The sequence below is a fragment of the Carassius carassius genome, chromosome 23 (genome assembly GCF_963082965.1).
Source record: "Carassius carassius chromosome 23, fCarCar2.1, whole genome shotgun sequence".
NCBI lineage: Eukaryota > Metazoa > Chordata > Actinopteri > Cypriniformes > Cyprinidae > Carassius > Carassius carassius.
In genome coordinates, this window is record NC_081777.1 from 8,634,832 (window position 1) to 8,655,418 (window position 20,587).

General features: G+C 34.7%; 1 protein-coding gene across 1 annotated transcript in view; it reads left to right on the forward strand.

Moving 5' to 3' along the window:
* The first annotated feature begins 2,423 nt into the window (after positions 1-2,423).
* The window catches only part of LOC132101305 (tumor necrosis factor alpha-induced protein 8-like protein 3), a 38,235-nt gene continuing 20,071 nt past the window's right edge, over positions 2,424-20,587 (forward strand). The window contains exon 1 of the mRNA XM_059506164.1: positions 2,424-2,709. Coding sequence (XP_059362147.1) covers positions 2,664-2,709 — 46 coding nt within the window. The 5' untranslated portion in view covers positions 2,424-2,663. The remainder of the gene's footprint in view (positions 2,710-20,587) is intronic.

Consider the following 20,587-nt stretch of genomic DNA (forward strand, 5'->3'; position numbering starts at 1 on the left):
GCGAAGCGGCCAATATATAGCCAGATACCCCGCCCATTTTGACGGGCTTCGCTGCCATAGGTTTGTGCAGCACCACTGCCGGGCCATCGAACCAATGGCCGTGCAGTTTCACTGCGTGATTGAATAAGGCTTCAGTTCAGGAGAAAAAAGGAGTTTTTCCCATTAGCGTCTTCGACGCAGTACGAGTGAAGTATTGAAAGGGAACTACTGTTTGCACATTATATGGACCCAACTGTAATGCACTTCAAGTTTTAACTGCTCTTGCAGATAATATAATATTAATGAAATAAAGAGTGTTAAGTGTACTTAAAAAACAACAACTATACTTTATGACTGTTTCTTTAACACTAACATGCACTTTGTGATAATAACAAATTAAAAGTTTTACTTGAATGTACATTTTAAATCATTATGTTTCAATAATCTTTCATCATGCTTTAAAATACACTTGTTTTGATGTGTTGCCCTCAGCATACTCAAGCACAAGCAAAGGACTTGATTTTGTATTTTTTGTTGTTTTATATTAAATTTAAAGTTAACCTATATATGAAATGTATTAAAATGCAACTTCAGTATTAAAAATGTGTAATTACAATAAATACATGACATACAAGTTTCAGTAGAAATTAGATTTTAGTTTACCATAAATGCTTGTCAGTAGATTTGAAAGTACACTTAAACCACATTTCAAATATGGTCGAAGTAATTAATTATTATTAAATAATGAAATTACAGATGTACTTAAGTAACTTAAGTCTTGTATGATTAAGCACAAGACTCTCTCTTAGACACACTCCCTGCGTAACAAACAACCTGAATTATGCCATAGGAGGGCACTTTGGGAAGCATTTATATGCTGCCTCTAAAGTCATTCTAAACATAATTAAAAAATAAAAAATAAAACTCTAAAAGTGAGTCCCAAATGACATCATTTTTGAACCCCAAACTTTTCTGCACTCCAAAGCTTTCACAGCAGATGACACACAAAGACAGTGTGGTCATTTCTGATGGTAAACGCTGTAGTTTGAATAACTGTCTCTCAGTGCAAACTACTTAAACAGTTGTGTAAGTAAATAGCTCAACACTTCAGGGACTAAAATCTGACTTTTTTCGCATGTACATTTATATAGCATATGCGCGCACCTTGGTGATTGCATTCTTTATTAACAATTAAATGAAACCTTGACAACGATTCCTTTCTTAATCTTATGTCCGTTACTCTTTCAAATGTTGGGGAATGTCCTTAAAAAAACAACTTACTTACCTACAGTTCTCTTCTTTTTAAAGAATTTCAAAAGATGCACTGTCCTCTTGGCCTTTTTTAAAGAGTTAAAATCTGACAAATACTTATATGACCTTGTGCACAGCTCATTGGAATATTGAGATCTGATTGGCCAATAGCCATTATTTATAGCTTGTAAATTATATATGTAAAAAATGATAAATATTTTCATTAGATGCTTTATATAAAACACTAAACCATTCATCTAAATAGCATGGTGGTTTTACAGAGGGGATGCTTTTGGGCATTTTATTTTTTCAACAAGAGACATGTCACCCCTTCTCATCTCCCATCAAATCAATATTCTGGTTATTGTCAGATTTTATACCTGATTTGACATGTTTTTTAAATATAATTCAGACAAATTATTTTGATGTTTTCATTCAGATGAACTGTGCTTGCATGAATACAGCCACTAAGACTTTGGTCATACTTATGAAATAATCTGTATAATTACTTTTGGAGGTGCAAAAATCAATCTAAATTCAAGCTTATGATCTATGAAAAATCAATCAAAAGCTGCAGGAAAATGACATTATGACACTTAACTAACTTATGGCACAGATCAACTTCAGGTCTGAAAGCAGGAGACAAAGGAAAACAGTCCAAGCATGGTAACATGGTAACTTTACAATCTACTTTATATAATGAAAAAAAGGAGTTCTTTCATCACAATACACAGCTTTTTTAAATGACCATCAAAAGAAAGTGATGCTGTTTGCCCTCATGATGGTGTAGTTACATCATCTAACAGCAGGGGCTAACTAAACCACACTAACCAGCAAAACCAGTCTGGACCTGTTGATGGCACTATGTAACTCTATTATTTTTGAGCTGAATGATGTGGCAAAGTCAATCTAATAAAACACCTTCAACACCACTGTCACTTCTTATTCACATGTCCATCCAAAAAGCATTTTCAAACATTAAAAACCAAACTTGCCCTTGAAATAACACCCAACAACTCTCCAACATACAAAACATTCCTCACAGGCAAGAGATCAGCTTAGAGAGAGAGATAGAGTTTTCCTCCTCTTAATGTTTTTGTAGGCATCACAATGTCGAGCCGAGGGGAGAAGTGGGAGGAGGGACACAGAAAGAGAAAGAGAGAGAGAGAGAGAGAGAGAGGGAGGGGAAGGAAGCAAACGAGAGGAGAAAGTGGAAGCAAGACGGTATCAGTGAAAGAAGGCAGTCTGACTGCACAGAAAAGGCGCTCGGCAAACAGCACGCACTCATTGAGTCAGTGATATTCTGAACACGGAGAGCCGGTGCATTTGAGCTCAAGAAAACAGTTTTCAGTGCAGAGAGAAAGCACAGAGACAGAGAAACAGAGGACGTGGTGTGAACAGAGAAGAGGAGAGGAGAGGTTCTTTGTGGAGAGATGGACTCAGATTCTGGGGAACAGAGTGAAGGAGAGCTCTCTCCAGGTAAGGGATCAGTCCTCTAGTTCTCGTCTTCTGTTTCTCAAACTCTGTTCACAGTTGTCTGGCGGTGCAGGCGAGCACAGACACGTGCTGCTACTTTTCTCATTAACACATTTAACATTCATCATCGTACACATCTTCCTCGCCCGGCGTGACAGCCTGTGACAGGGCGTCCATCCGCCAAGTGCTTGTGGTGTCTCTTCAGAGCTTTGTGTCTGTGGTTCTGCTCTCTGGGGAGAAGTTAATCTGTGATATTTGAGCTGGCTGAACACAAGGGGCGGTGGAAAATTGACTTGACAGCACTTTGGTTTATGGCTGGCAAGGTTCACAGACTCGATATAAACTGGCAGACAAACCTACAACAACCTTGTGGTCACGATAAAGAATAAAAGTAATCTCACTGAAGGAGTTTCGAAAGAGCTCAGTATTGCCAATTTACCAACAGTTTGAATCAAAAGTCAGATATCTCACGTGAAGTCATCAAATCCTTCCAAGACCAAATGACTTGAGCTGTGCGATGTCCATTTAGATACTCTTTCTGTATGCCAGCATCATATATGTTAAGGATAACAACCTTGAAAGAACTTCTAAATTACATGCTAGCATTTTTACAATCGACTACCAAAATTCTGCAGTAGGCTATCATTGTATTTAGCACATAGACTCCTCAAAAACAAAATCCTTCAGTTTTCTTGAGATAAAATAATTTACCTAGGACCACCTGATTTTTCATTTCATTTAATTACAACAAAATTTTTCACCTAGAGTGCGTCTCCAGAAAATTTATTTCAGGGACCTTTCTGTGGTAAAATGTTTAGTCATGGACAGAGTAAAACTACAGTCTCATTGGTTCTCCATGGCTACAAAATGGCTTGCTCTAAAAAAAGCTTTTATTGACAGGGTAAAAAGGGTGTTGTTTTAGACTACAATTAAGAATTTTTTAACCAAACTATGATACAGACTTTTCATCAAGACACTAAAGAGTCATATCAACTTGTGGAAAATGGGCATCCAATGACCCCTTTAAGCAAATTTAAACTTAAAAACAGGTTACTGACGTCAGTATTACAACTGTTTCTCACGTCTCATAACCAGCCACAACATTCCAACTTTTAATATGCAATTACATTAGAGAATTGAGGGAAAAGATTATCAGTAAATAATGATATAAACTTTGATCTGTTTCAACCTGAAAAAAAAGACTTTGGAAGACTAATAAGAATATAACCAATTATATGGTAATATTTTGTTCTTCAACATTCTTTTTTGTTTCACTTGAGGAATACTGTAAGTCATTCAGGTTTGAGAAGACGCGAGAGAGTAAATGTACGATGACCAAATTTTCACATTTTGACAGATCTATTCATTTAACTGCATGACACCCTCCATCCATTGCTGATGAAGCGTAAATGTGGTAATGTAAGTTGTATGTGTAAGTCATTACATTGGTGGGGCGTCTGACAGACTGTCTCAGTTCTGTAAGTTTGTGCTCTGAGAGCTGCTTTGTGGCCCTCTGAGGGAAGGCTTGAGTTCTTCAGCTACTGTGAGGTTTGGCTGATGGTCTCACTCAAAAGATCTCTGGAGTTGTGGCCTGGAGAGGGAGATGCTCTTTCATGTTTCTGCTCTGCCATTGGCCGATCAACTCTGGTGTTTATCTTCACTCCATCTTCTTAGCTGAATAAGCCACCAGTTTGCCTCCAGTTTCAGCCTCAGAAGACATGGCCACAGACCACCCAAATCCATTGGCAAAAAAATTGCAAGTTCTGAAGGAAATTGCCTGTTTCAGTCTGATTGGATGCACTACACAACTTCAAGAAACAAAGACATGCTAGTTTTTTCATATGTCTACCTGCACTGGAAACCATCAGCAGTAGTTTTCCAAATAGTGGAGAAGACATATTCAAATATCTAGTTGCAGTGAAGATGAGTGCACTTTAAAGCATCTTAAATACAGTTTCATGAGTTCTGACAGCCAACTTATAATTTAGCTGTAAAGGTTATTAAACACTTTTTTCCCTGTCATGGACTGGCCATCCATCCAAAATATTCCTTGCCTATGGCCCAAGGTGTTGAGATGGGCTCCATGGGCATCTCTGAGTCCCTAGAATAGATTTGGAGAATAGACGCATGGTTAAATGAGTTTAGATTTCCGTCTCCAATGAAGTAGACTCAATTTGAGCTCTTATATTCCCTCTATGGGATTACTAATGCATGGAGTAGATTATATAAGGCAAGGCATTTAAACTGTAGAGGTGGCAAGATGCAGGAGCAACTGACACACTGTAATGTAAATGGCTGCTTTTAAGCTCTGGTGGTTAATTAGAAGATTAGATGGGCCTACTCCTTGTTTAAGAACTTCATTTAAGGTGCTTGGACTGCAGTGGTGGAGAGATGCTATAGAGTCTGTACAGTCTCAGTAAGGTATGCCAGATAAAGCAGAACTCCGCTGCCTTAGATTCAGTACACAGAGTAAAGGACAAGGAGCATGTGGAAGTGAGACGTTTCTGTCCCACCCTGCACACATACATTTTTTTTCTTACATACACATGCTCTCCTCATGATGAGTAACTGCAGAGCTGATTAGAGACATTAGAACACAAAGCCACATGTGACTCTGCAACTCAAGATGAAACATCTACCGCTCAGAGAACATTTCATAACTCTTAAAGATCTCAGAACTGCAGAACTGAATATCTTGGAAAGAACTACGCAGGCATTTCTGCATTACTTACTGCTTTTGTATATGGTGCGAACTATAGATTTCTTTCCTATGGCTGGTCTCTCCTCTCTCATATCAGCAGGGATCTATTAAATATACAACAAAAGAATTCACATGAAATTTAGAAACCAACATGTCTTCCATTGTGAATAATAAGTGCACTGAATTGTATTAATTATGGACTTGTAGTTTACTTCACATCTTTGAAGTATATTTTTAAAGACTTCACTTGCTGATAATATAATTAAAAGGAAATAAAATACTACTTAAGATGACTTAAAGATAGTACACTTTCCTGACAATGCAATTATGTCAAAAATAAACGTTTTGCTTTAAAATTATTGTTTTAATAAAACTGGTCATGCTTTACAGAAGTACTCTTATTTTAATGAGTTGACTTACATTAGCACATACAAAGTACTTGATTGTAGTTTGTTATGCAATATTACATTTAAAGTTATTCTTTTTTAAATGTACGAAATTGCAACTTCATTAAAAATGTGTAGTTACAAATATATTTAAGTACATGATGACTTACCAGATTCAACATTAAAGTACATTTTATTTTTCTATAAATGCTTGTCAGTGCATCTGTTACTTAGTACACTTTTATCCATACATGTATTTCAAGACAATATAAAAAGTATTCATGAAATTACATATAACGATGTACTTAAGTACAGGTACATTTAATATAATTTTGAACTGCAATAATGTTGCAATATAGTTTTATTAACACAATTAAGTGACTGAAAACATAACCTATACTAAAAGCCTATGTCTGATTGGGCATCAGGTACCCATAAGAACAGATGTACTCAGACTGTTTGTGTTGAGTCTGTGTGTTAGTTAGTCAGTAGGGAATTCAAAACTGCAGACACTGTTTGGAATGTCAGTTTTTCCAAAACCCAGCAGTTTTCGGTGGATATTGCTGAAATGTTTTGCATTGGGTCAGGGTGTGTGTTTTAGTAATCAAAGGTCTTGATCTACTTCCTGGGACATGTGTCCATCTTTAGATTCTCTTTCTGGAGAAATGCGATGAGTTAGCGTGGGTGCATGTTTGTTGTGTCAGCAAGCTTTTTGAACCAAAGCAGTCTGGCAATCCGACAACGTCCACTTTCACACTTGAAACCTGTTAAATTGCAATACAATTGCCTGAATTCATTTTCCAGTGAATGTACCACATTTGCAATTCATGAAACAACTTTCTGCAACAAAATATTTAAATCATTCACACTTCAGCATTAAAACTCTGTGTAAAATTGTTTAAACCACTGTGCTATAAAAGTAGTGAGATGGTTAGAATATACCTTTTCTTTTACAGTAGCCTGTTAACTAATTTCTTGCATCTGTTTATTTTAGTGTTTAGCATATTGTTGGTTTTATTTCATATTATTTAAAATACAGCTATCACTGATCTATGGCCCACAGAAATCCATTCAGTTTAGTCTTTTAAGACTTGTTAGTTTTTAGTATATGTATACATGCAGACCACCATCGAAAAGCTAAATGTGAACATGGTCCAATAGTAGGAAAATTACTTATTTTGGAATTTGCATAAGGGCCAGAGGGAGTATTCTCACACTAAATGAAGGCTTTAAATCAACAGGCCTAAGTGTACAGTTTACTTTTAACTAAGTTAAGTCCAGTTTTGAGCCAGGTGAGATCCAGCTGTTCTTAAATCACCACCTCAATCCACAAAACAGTAACAAACTTCTTTTTGATCTGTTTCACTGATATATGACCTGTAGTACCACACGACCAACCAGCAGTTCGTCATTACACAACCGACACATTGCCGAGAGAGACAGTGAAGCCACATGCGGACCAGAAATGAAGGCAAACCGCTCTCTGTTTGTGCCTCTGTGTCCTTCCAGAGGAAAATCAGCCCCACCAAAAAGATAAAAGGAAAACAAGAGAGTAAAAGAGAATGTGAGAGAGCTTTTTCCTCGTTCAGCATGAAAAATGTGTTCGTAAATGAGAAAAATAACCCTCTAAACACTCTTCTGAGCTTTTTGGCACTCTATATTTAATTCCGCAAGAAGGAAATAGTCGTAATTTTAGCTCAAAGACAGAGAGAGGGGGGAAAGAGAGTGAGAGACAGAGAGAAATTGTGCTGAAATAGGAGAACATTTCTCATCCACATTTAACAAGAATCACATCAGTGAAAACAGACAAAAGTATGAGTGACTATAAACTCTCCCTGAGGCGTACCACAGCCATTTCCACTGCTCTCTCCTATTAAACAGAGGAATGCTATAGTAAAGCACTGTTAATAGAACTGCCTGGGGTCTGTCAGGGCTTTATTAGCCTCCACGTTTGAATTCAGATAATGACAATAATAACGACATTAGTATTTCCTGAAGGAATTAGCTGTGTCCGAAAAGCAGCAAAAGAACAGTGTTGAAGTTTCAGATAAGTTGAAGCTATCTATGCGTGCGAGAATAATTCAGTATGCAAATGTCCTCATAGCCAGTGGTAATGTTTTGAATGCTGAACATGTGACCAGTGTAAGCCAATAGGAGATCTGAATTCAAATTTTATCTCTGAAAGCATACTATTCATCATACTATTTATGTTTCCATATGTATACCAAAGACAAAATGTGAACATTCTGTATTAAATACATAGTCAAATATAAGGATGACCAACATTTATGCTCAAACTTGCAAAAGGCTCACGACACCAAGCATTTTATGGCTGTTTCAATGCTCTTTGAAACTTTCAACAACAGCTGCAGTCCAATTGGCTTTTTTACTTGGATGACATTAAGGGATTAATAAGAATTAACATTTTCTTTTTTAATCATCTCTGCGGGTCAATATAATGTGAGTGAACAGGATCTCCGAAGTTGACACTTCAAAAACCAAACAAAGCGAACGTGCACAACTACAGTTGATGTATCAATGACTTCAGAAGCAAAACGATAGTTATGTGAGAAGAAAATACTAACATTTTCAACTTTTTAACTACAAACCATCGTTAAATACATGGGTTCACGAGTTCTTACTTGAAGCAAATATCAGCACCTGAAGCTCATGAGAATTGACACGGATATTTCAGAGTATGTCATGTGAAAAATAGTAGCAGTACACATTAGGCAAAAAATAGTAGGCAGTATACAATAATGGACAGTAAGCAGTATTACATATTCCTTTGGGATCACATCCTCTTTCTTTCAATGTGTTGTGGATCTATACAATAGTTTTACGGTGTATATTGGTGTATATATTTAAGTCCTATGGCTCCTGAGATGTTTTATGCATCCAAAATATTACAAGCGATATTACTCTCGATGTGACAGACAGATTTGTACCCGACGGCTCCATTTTCAAAATTAATATGCATAACTCATAGAATAAATGGCTTCTATAATTATAAAAGCAACCACTTGGAGAGATGTGAGAGTGTGTGAGCCAAAAGTGAGACAGTAACCCTCACACAAACACATCAGGGTTATGAGGAAGCTGGCAGGAGTGATTCAGGCTGAGAGGTTTTCTGGACAGGAAGTCCCCCACTGAGAATGAGACTGAGACTGAGACTGTGGTCAGGGGGGGATGGGCAGTTTCTACGCTAGTCACATGAGTCGTCTGTACCTAGATGTGTTTTGTTTCCTTCTGACCCAGCTATACTTTTTTTAATATATTTATACAAAAGTGCCCCTAGAAGCGAACTCTGGTAAAAACCTCCTTTAGACAAGCTCAAAAAAAAATTGCATCATGAAAGACTGAATAATGTCTCTATGCTTTAAAAATAAAAAGTGCCAAAGTTTTTTGGGTTTGGCTTAGGGCTTATCTACATTTACAACTTGATTTAAATTTTCTGGGGGAAAAGTGAATGGTTCTAACATCATAATGCAAACCTTGATGGAAGGGTGCAGTTAAGTGTGTGTGTGTGTTTGTGTGTGTGTGTGTGTGTGTGTCTGTGTGTGTGTGTGTGTGTGTGTGTGTGTGTGTGTGTGTGTGTGTGTGTGTGCATGTATATGTGTGTGTGTGTGTGTGTGTGTGTGTGTGTGTATGTGTGTGTGTGTGTGTGTGTGTGTGTGTGTGTGTGTGTGTGTGTGTTTGGCACACTGTTCTGGGTGGTTGTTACAATGGGAATCTACTTAGTTGCCTAGTCATAACAGCTCATTATGATTACTTCACCCAAAAATTTTAATTCTGTCATAATTTATTCATGTTCATATCATTTCAAACCTGAAAGACTTACTCTTTGTCTGTGGAACACTTGGAGATTTTGGAGATTTTGTGGAGATGGTCTGTGGAGATTTTGTCATCCTCTTTATCATTCAACAGTTGAAAGCACTGTTTAAGCTATGAGTAACAAGCCAAAGTTTAATACTTGTAAGTTTAATAGTTAGTTCATGGTTAGGGTTAGGGGGTTTGTTCAGAGATCCAGACAGTAAACATTGGTATTGCTGGTGTGTCCACAAATTTGCTGGCTTTGAGCCTGTGGAATGTGCACGAACACACACGTTTGCTTTTTCGATAATGGTGGGGACATTCCGTTGAGCTACAGTATTTTGTTTTTATGCTGCGTAAGATCACTTGAAGAAGTATATGATTCCAGGTAGCATTAATGTTTTTAGCATACAGGGTGCAGAATGAGAAATACAGTCATGCAAAAAAAAAGTAGTATACATTAGCATACTTTACAAATATTTTACAGAAATAATGTACTTTAAACGAGTATACTTACGTTAGATTTAATGTAGTTTGGGACATTTAACTGCATGAAAATTAAATGTAATATGAATAATGAATCAAATGTGTTATGATTTACATTACATTAAATGCAGTCAGCTAATCTTTTGAGAGCTTTTTTGAACCACTTAAGTAGGATTTAAGAAATCGTTATATTTTATGTCAAAATTACTTTTATTGTCATTGAAATAAGGTTAAATAAGTGTACAGTCAAATGTACCAACAAACATTTATGGTCAACTGAAATATCTAAAGTAAAAAGTTCTGCTAGTCAGCCCACAGAAGAGAGGGGTGGGGTGAGCAGAGCTCATTAGCATTTAAAGAGACATGCAACAAAAAGGGTTGCTATGTTTTAAGAGCTGATTTTGACAAGGTAAAAAGGTTGTTTTACACTACCATTGAAAAATGTTAACCAAAGTATGTCATAGAATTTTCATTAAGACCCTAAAGAATCATATCAACTTATGGAAAATGGATATCCGATGACCCCTTTAATGTAATATTCAATAGCTCATTACAGTAAAAATTGTAATCAAGTACTTTAAATGTGCTTTAGTATGTTAGTCAACACATAACGATAAGTGTAATTCTTTAAAGCACAACAAAATTTATTAAAAAACGTAATTTAAAATGTACTAAAGTTTTTAGTTTGACATTACGATTTTAAAGTGTACTTAAGTGTGTTAAGAAGTAGCCTTTTATTACATTGTTATTATATTATCTGCAAGTACACTTTTCTAAAAATATACTTTTAAGATCTAAAGTACAAGTGCTCATTCAAGACAATTAAGTGCACTTATTTTTTTCGCAAGGGTTGTTTACCCAGAAATGGATACTCGGTCGTGTTTTACTCATCCCCATATTATTCCAAACCTGCATGACTTTTGTGGAACACAAAAGAAGGTATTTTGAAAAATGTGTCACCGAAAAGTCCCCACTGACTTTCCTTGCGAAAACTGCACAAAGTTGAAAGCTTAGTTCTTTGTAGCTGACATTACACTGTCAATGCATCTTAACTGTGAAGTGTGATTTTTGGCAGATCAGAACAAACTTGCTTTACTTCTTTGTAGTTTGCTATTCTCACTAGTTTTTGTGTTGTGGGTCCATCAGCACTGAAGCAGCAAGTTTGAGGACACAAACATAAAGGTATCAGGGTTCGTCTGGCATTTCAAGATCTACAGGGAGCGGCATAAAAACTGTTAGCTTCCATTTAAAAATCAGCTGCCGGGTGCAAACCTCTTGCGGTTTTTGAGTCTGGAAAACGCACGTGCAAGCCAGACGAGAGGGAGCAAAACTCTGCCCTCAAAGGCTTCCTTAAATCCGCATAATCATCCCAGGCTGTTCTGGCTTCTCCTCTGGAGGAGGACACTTATATTTGACGTTGGTTGGCCAGTCATCTTTCTTCTCATGATTTTCTTCCTTTGTTGTCCTTTTTTAGACTCACCAAAGTCTAAATAATCACAGAGCAGCTGCTCACAGTGATATCACAAACAGCAGATGAAGATTTAAATCTGTCATTATATCTGGAGCGCTGAGTATCTTCAGAGCCACTATTAGATCTGATTTCATGCTAAGTGTCTGATTAGCTTCTCTCTGTCAGTCATTAGTTGAGCCCCTACCACTGGGCAAATAACATGGTCTTTTAAAACTGACAATTATATGCAAGATATTAAACAACTAGGAAGAATCTCACTGTGATTTCAAATATGATAATTCACATACCACAAGTTCCTGACATCTTGCCTTAATAAAATTTTAAAAAAGCATTTTGCTAAATATGTCGAACTACTCATAAGGGTTGGCAATGTTCCATTTTGCTATAAGAATTATCCCTATAATATATTCGCTCTGTGTGTGTGCATTTCGGATGGGTTAAATGCAGAGCACAAATTCTGAGTATGGGTCACCATACTTGGCTGAATGTCACTTCACTTCACTTCTATTTATTTATTTATTTTTGATGGAGGGAACCTGACCTGAATCAACACACAGCATTTGAAGAGTTAAAGTGCTTTCTGCAGAATAGAATCCTGTGTCATAATTTAAATAAGCTTCTGCTTTGGAATAGTACATAGAATAAAACATGTAAACCCATTTGTAATAATTGATGTCAAACTGACATCCCACTTTCGGAATATGTTTTTTTGTAAGTTTTTGGTACTGCAGTCATCAATGCGGTCAAGAGCACTTTCAGTGTGCATTTACACAGAAAAAAAAAAAATAATCAGTTTACTGTATTTTGGACTGAGCAGGTTTGTGGGTAAAAAAAAAAAACCTTTATTGAATTCTGTTAAATGATTATTATTATTATTTTAGTTTTCTTATCTGAGGGAGAACATGTCTATCAGAAAAAATATACTAGTAAAACTAAGGCATAACCTACTTTAATAATCCTGACCAAATATTTTTCATGCGGAACAGGAAATTTGTCCACCCTCACATTTATCACCTTAATAAAAAATATTGTTTTAAGCACATTACTAACTAGCAAAGAACAACATGCTACAAGAAAATTAAAAAATATATAAATTTATATATATATATATATATATATATATATATATATATATATATATATATATATATATATACACAATTTAGAAGAAAAAAAGTAAACATTTTCATGTTCAGACTCAATAGAGACAACAGGGTGGACATGTTGTTTCACGCTATTAGATACGTTTTCTAAAAATGAGGAAAGGAGAGAAAAGCTTATGACTAATACTTACTTTGTTTTTGGAATTCTTTCTCAGCAAGGAAATTATGTCATTTCTAGTAAATCATGTTATTTAGCCCTTACACATAAGATTTTAATGGGCAAACATTAACCCCCCCCCCCCCCCCCCCCACCCCCAAAGTACTAATCATTTTGAATTAGTAAATTTTTTCTTTGCCAGCGTTTATGAAAAAAAGTTGCCAGATACCACCAGCGATTTTAATGATTTTCATTCAAATTTCATTGCCCCCAGAATATTTTGTTGTATTAATATCTGTAGATGCAATACATGTCCAGATACAGTACAACAGAGCCTCTACTTTTAAACAAACAAACAAACAATCAGTTTTCTAGTTTCAGGCAATTTTTTTATTTTATTTTTTTTATTCAAAACTTGAATGTATGAAGGTTTCATAAAAAAGCAACATTTTGAGCAAAATGCTGAGAAAATTGCATTTTAATATAGTACAATGATTTAAGCAAAGATGTGGTAGTCCACGTATAAACATTAGGCAATTTTAATTTATATGCTGTTTACTGTTGATGATTGCATTCTTTTTTTTTCAAATATGCAGAATTGTTTTTTGGGACATGTGCCAGTGTTCAGTAACGCGATATATCACAATGAGCATGATATAAATATCGTGGGCACTTCAAAACAATGAGAATGATTATTTATTACAAATTATTTAGAATTTTGAATGCATTTTAAGAATACTTTTCCCACCACCTGGTCACAATCAGGTCACAATACACAACACTGATCTGTGCTGCGTCAAAGACACATGCTCACTCTGAATGAGGCGATGAAAGCACATTCGCTCTCTGACAGTAGATGGCGCTAAACATAATGCAGCTGTTACCCCCGGAAACCCTGTAAACAAAGTAGCTTTCTGTTTCTGAGGTGTTTAAATGATTTAAATAGCCGTACAAATTTTTGTATTTGCTATGGTGTTCATCACAGTGCTAAATACTTAAATATTTAGACTTAATAATTAGCCTTTTATCTTTATACTTTTTTTTTACATTTTAATCTGGACCACAACATGCCCTAGATGAAAGTGCTTTGACTCTTTATTGTTCGGTCACACTTTACATTAGGGCTTCATTAGTTAACATTAGTTAATTCATTAGTTAACATAAACGGCCAATGAAAAATTATTCTAAACACTCATTAATATTAGGTAGATAATTGCAATAATTAACAAACATTCTTCAAATCAAGTTGCAACTGTCTTATTTAATGAGCTAACATGAACTAAGAGTTGTAACTAAGGTTAACTTAAGAGATCTTATTGTAAAGTGATACCTATTGGTTTTTATAATTCTTTTGCACTTTAATCTGTGTAAAATGTTCTGCTTTATACATTTTTGTGTATTACTTTATTGTATTTAAATGTTCTGTTATTTTTTATGATAAGAAAAACAAAATATTAAACCTGTTATATGACAACACTTATTAAATACATTTCAGTATTGTGATAATACCGTATATGGTCATAAAAACATTACCAATTAATTGCAACATGAAAAGTTGATTCTGGCATATCCCTAATGGGGACACTAATTTTAGGACAATGGAATTGGACGTCCAAAAATGTTTACCCAATTCTGTGTTTCAGGACTTCCTGCGGCACTCTATTAGAGTTTGAACACTTCCTAATGCATGACACAACTCTCAGTCAATAAAGAATCTTGTAAAATCATAACACAGAGCAGCAGTTTGTGTAAAATTAAACACCGTGAACCAAATTAACACCCTCACAGAGCAAAGGACATCAGTCTCTCTCAAACAAAACACATTTAACAAGTCTGACGTCAATTCCTTTTAATGTACCAGTGTTATCTCATGACCTATTTAGTCAGTCAATCAGAGATATCTCTATTACCATGCAATAAATTGATTTAAAAAAATCACCACAGGGCAAAATCCAACAGTGTTGACAGCTGACCTTTATGTTTAATCACACATTAGAGATACGCAGGCTAGTGCAAACCACACACACACACTGAGAACAACCCATATACCTTCTGCACTTTCAGACAAAGGTCAGTATGTGTTGGTCTGGACTGATATCAGATCAGATCGCACAGAGATGTGTGTTGATACTGGCTTTGTTCCAAATCCTAGTGAGCCGCCTCGCTGACTATTGTCTTCAATAGGCCACTAAAGAGAAGTTAGGAACAAGAACACGGAACGTGTTCTTGAGGTCAAAAACAGATTGGTGGAGCATAGTGAAATGTAACAAAACATAGAGATAAATAGAAATAATAATATTTAAAAAAATAATGTTTTTGAATACTTTTAACTGATCTCACTGAAGTGCATTCTGTTCGTGAACTCCTTTTCAGTGGAGGCCAAAATGAGGTATCTGTTAAAACAGCATAGCATGTTTCCAGCTTGTTTGGATCAGTCTTTGCCTTAAGAGTGTGTTTGTGATGCCTGGACACTAGGGTTTGGAACACAGCTAATGAGTTCATGCTGCTAAATCTGAACTGTGTCGTCAGAGAAGAGGGTATTGATTCGGAATCAGTGTTTCCTGTTAGTGTGTATTTGGGCTGCAGATGATGAGAAATAATGAAAGCAATCAACATGTCCCATATGTTTAGAAAAACAAGAACAGGAGTGATTTCTGGTTTCTAGCTCATTTTAGTGGTTTCACTGCCAGAGATCAGATGTTTTATACTCCGAGGAATGGTTTATTTCTGTGACTGCCACTGAGAAAAAGAAATACACTATAGCATACTTTTAAAAAGAGCACCTATTATTATACTTCTTCTTATTATTATTATTATAATTATTATTATTATTAAAACATAATATGTTTAAATGTAAATAGATTTTTTTTGACTGCTCACATTAGACATTTTTAATCTAACTTGTTTGCTTGAATGCAGATGAGAAACAAAATATCCTTTTTTCTTTCCTGTCTGACGTTCCCTCTTTTAATCTATGCACTTTTCTGTTGTGATCTCTGTTTTTTTCTTCAGTATTATATAAGAAGCTCTGACCTTTACATCAAATTGAAAACCAAGCAGCCTAGATCAGTCTTTCCAATGAATTTTACCCTCCATCATTGCTCACACTTTCCTTTTCTGTCTCTTCTCTCTGTTTTTTTTTTTTTACATTTTACCCATTTTTGTTCCATGCGCGTTTCCCCTCTGTCTTTTTTCAGTATGGAAATAGTGAAGACTCACAATGTTGTGCCAAGCATTCACTCACAGTGAACCATCTCTGCTGTTTGCTTTTGAAAGTTGACAGCTCATCACAGGAATAAACGTCACTGCAGAGTTGGTGCTGATCCCAGATGAGGAAGCCCACGGCTTTGCCACACACAACTAATCACACCACAGACTTTATTACAGTGCTTGCAAAACCACAATGTGTTGCTATTCATCAGGCCTCTTGCTTTGTGTTTTTTCTTATGCCCTATCCTTGATTATTAAACTTGTTAAGCCACTTAAACTTAAACCTTTGAAATAAAGCCACATAAACCTTATAGTTCATGCAGCCGTAAAGGGACAGTTCACCCAAAAATGAAAAATTGCTGTTAATTTACTCACCCTCAGGTTATCCAAGAAGGTTATTTTTTGTTCAGTAGAAAAGTCAAGAAGATTTTTAGCTGAAATCGTTTTCCTTGGTGATTGATGAAATGCCAGTCAGCGCCTCAAAAAAGCAAAATAATAATTATAATAAAAATATCTGTGGCTTCTGATAATATATTGAGCTCTTGTGAAGTGAAACAATCAATCTGTGCAATAAACTGAATATTATTTACAACATTATTGTTGGAAAGCACTCTTAGCAGATTTATATATATATATATATATATATATATATATATATATATATATATATGTTTTTCTGTTAAGTTGTGTGTATATTTTTTCCTTTGTTAATGGCTGTTAAATTATTAAGCAGCGTCTCATGTAGGTGTTTTTCTTACATTTTAAGCAGAGACCACTGAGAGGTGTTGTTGGCATATATATATATATATATATATATATATATATATGTATTTATATATATATATATATATATATATGTGTGTGTGTGTGTGTGTGTGTGTTTGTGTGTGTGTGTGTGTGTGTGTGTGTGTGTGTGTGTGTGTGTGTGTGTGTTTCCCTGACATGAAGGTTAAAAAAAAAAGTTTGTTGCATTCTGAAAGAATAGAGCTCTGTGTCTTTATATATATATATATATATATATATATATATATATATATATATATATATATATATTATCATGCAGAGAGCCTCAGGCAAGTGTGGAAATCAGATTCTTTATAATTATATTATTAAAGCACCCAATTATGATGTGGAACATGTATGTTTTACATGTCTAAAGCATATAAAGTGAATAAAGTAGTCTTCAACAGCTCACCTTTTTACATAAACAATGATAAATCATAAAAACATTCATTTTGCCCATTCATTCAAGTGATAAGTTCACGCCTGTGGATATCACCAGCTCATCAGTTTTTCAATCTGAGTTCAAACTGTTTCTTCAGTTCAGGGTACTGTTGAAGGAACTGAAGCTCTGAATGAATTGAAGAGTGACTGTCAGACACTTCTGAAAATGAGTTTTGTATGCCTATATCTTTGCTGCTCAAGCCATGAACTGATTTCAAATAGTTCAGTCCAATCTAATTTAATCAGTTCACCAAAAAGAACCAGTTCAAAAGAATGATTTGTTCGCAAATTGGATATCACTCTAGACTGCTTGCCTGCGATTATATTATAGGTAACATTGTTGTAAATAATTTTCCATTTCTTGCACCGAATAATCGTTTCGCTTCATAAGACCTCAATATCTTGTCAGGGCCACAGGTATTAGCTTAAATTAGTTTTTTTTGATATGCCACTTTTTAACAATTTAATGCATCCTTGCTGAATAAAATTATAAATTTCATCCTATATATACTGTATTTATATATAACCCAAACAGTACTATATTTGTAAAGTGAATTGAACTTGCACAGTATTCTTTTGCTCCCTGTAAGTGCTGCTTCTGTGTTTTCTTGCAAATGCAATCTGACTTCCAAATTATAACTCTCACATTCTACATGAGATTCCAGCTCCAGAAGCCAGATCATCACTCGCTGTCTGTTTTTATCGTTTATCGTTCATGTCGTGATGGCTGCTGGTTCAGAGTTGGACAGAGTAACAGCAGAAGAAGCTGTTTTCATGTCGAGTCTGTCCCTCAGGGACCTCACTGGAGAAGCTTTCAGAAATCAGAGTGTTCTCCTCAGAGGAAGACAGAAGAGGGAGAGAGACAAAGAGAGCAAAACGAGTGGGAAGGAGAGAGGTAGCCTATGGCAACATTAGGTTTGAGATAGCAAAGTAAAGACGAGTCTACTCTTCCTCAGAAACAGGAATTCCCTGTACAAATCTGTTCTCAGATGCACTTTCATGAGTTCTGAACACATCTTTATTAAAGCTTATTAGATTGTGAGTGTATGAGATTTCCAAAGAGATGTTGTTCTAGTGTCAACTCTGTGTGTAAATTAATGTGAACATGTTTACTCATGTACACTTATAACGGAAGTCCTGCAGGCAGGCAGCAATGTGAATAAACATTTTAAATATTAGCTGCTTGTAACTCACGACCATCTAGAAAATTAATCCTGATTACTTTTTTTATATCTGTATGAGGATACCAGGAAAGGACCTGATGTAACTTACCATAAACTGAACTGCCTACACTGTTTTTATGTGAAAACGCATAACCAGACGTTCCTCCTCCTAGAACTACAATTCCACTTCCAAAGAACAATTCATACTTGCACAACAATGATTTGAATGAAGTTTCTGTTTTTATTTTGAAAAATAAAATAAAATAGATTTCAAGTTCATTGCTTTTATAACATTTATATATATATATATATATATATATATATTTTTTTTTTTTTAGTTAAGATTTATGTATAATTTAGTTTATAAAATGTGAAGTGCCTAAGAAATTAATGAATATTTATATAATATATTGTTCTTCACAAATGTCATTCTGAAAAACAACAAAATACACAAATAAATAAATATATTTCTATCATACACCAACGTTTTCTGCTAATATGGATTTCTATAATAATCTTGAGTAAATGCAAGGATAAAACAAATGTATGTATATTTCACAAATATATGAAATACTAAAATCTTTCCCAAACAACAACTGGATAAATCCTAGTAGTATTTTGTAGGACACTTCTCTATTTTTTTACTGATGCATTTGTTTTACATTCTCCATGCTTCAATGCAAGGCCAAAAACATTGCTGCAGGAAAATAGAGAAAACAAAGAGCATTTCATATAATCGTATTATTTTAAAACATCGGCATTACCAATATAAATATTTCCACAAAAATAATCTATGTTGATTTCCACTGAACTAGAGTTTCTTAAAAATAAATAACATTACACTTTTTGGTGGAATTGTAATGAGAACAATATGTTTCTTGGTTTAACTGGTAACTGGAATTACTGAAAAGATTCAGTGTATGACAACAAATATTCAAATTCATATTCATCACTTGATTTTTATGGCAGTTTGTATACAATAGAAATAGCAATAAAGTGACTGGTTGGTTGAAACTTGAGCTCAGCTTCTGCTCTGCATCTTCCTGTTTCTTGGACTGACCTGAAATATAGTATTTTTAATTGATATTGGAGGGTAAAATGAAAAACAACACATGGCAGATTGAATTGCTTATTTTAGAAATATGTTTTTGAAATATGAGCTTTTCAAATTGAGATTTTGAGATTTCCTCATTGAATTATGAGCTCTTGTGAAATATATTTATATATTTGTCTCTCTCAATCTTGTTAATGGAAAATCAGATTTCATCCCCCAGAATGCCAAGTAGTGACCCCAAGGGTGTTATGGGACATATGTGTGTCCTTTTAATTTCTGACCCCTACTTTCTACAGCCATATTTATAATATATTCACCTCCAAACCAATTACCACACACACACTCAACATTATTTGTTTATGTAAAAGGACATATTTGTTTTCGTGTTATAGACGAGATATAGCCGAGTTCTAGAGAAACCAGTATGGAGGGGGTGTGAGAGGACTGCAGGGGTCTGTGTTTTATCTAGAGTCATGTTTTCAACACCTTTTTAATTAATTCTTTAGTGTTCGGAAAAAAATCTCAGTCGACAGCATCATACATTCATACACAAAAAAAAGAGCTGAAATCACACTTTAATATACGTGTGCAGCATCTTATGCAACAGACAGCATGTAAAAAAAGAAAAAAGAAAAAAAAATACAGAAAGAAATACTACAAATCATACTTGCAATGATGCTTTTGACTGTGAATAGAATGATATTTTAGCATACTTTTAAAAAGGATATGTAATTTAAAGAAATCTACTGAAGTTTGAACTGATTGTGATGTTTTCAAACACTTTACTGCATGTTATTTACAATTACATAAAAATGTATGATAATTTAAATTTATATTCAATTCAATTAAACATTCAAGTGCTTAAACACTTCAACACCCTTAAAGAATATTTAAATTTATATTTATATTTTTTTATAGTTATCATATTGTCTTAAAATTGTTTAAATTGTAAATTTCTATAAATAGAGTTTAATGTAATATCAATTTAAACTACGGGGGAAAAAAATGTCAAATACACGTTAAAAAAGTCAGAACTTATTTTATAGTTACACTTTTTTCTTGTATTAAAAAGAAAGAATAAAACTGTGGTATCTATGGATTTAATCAAACAAT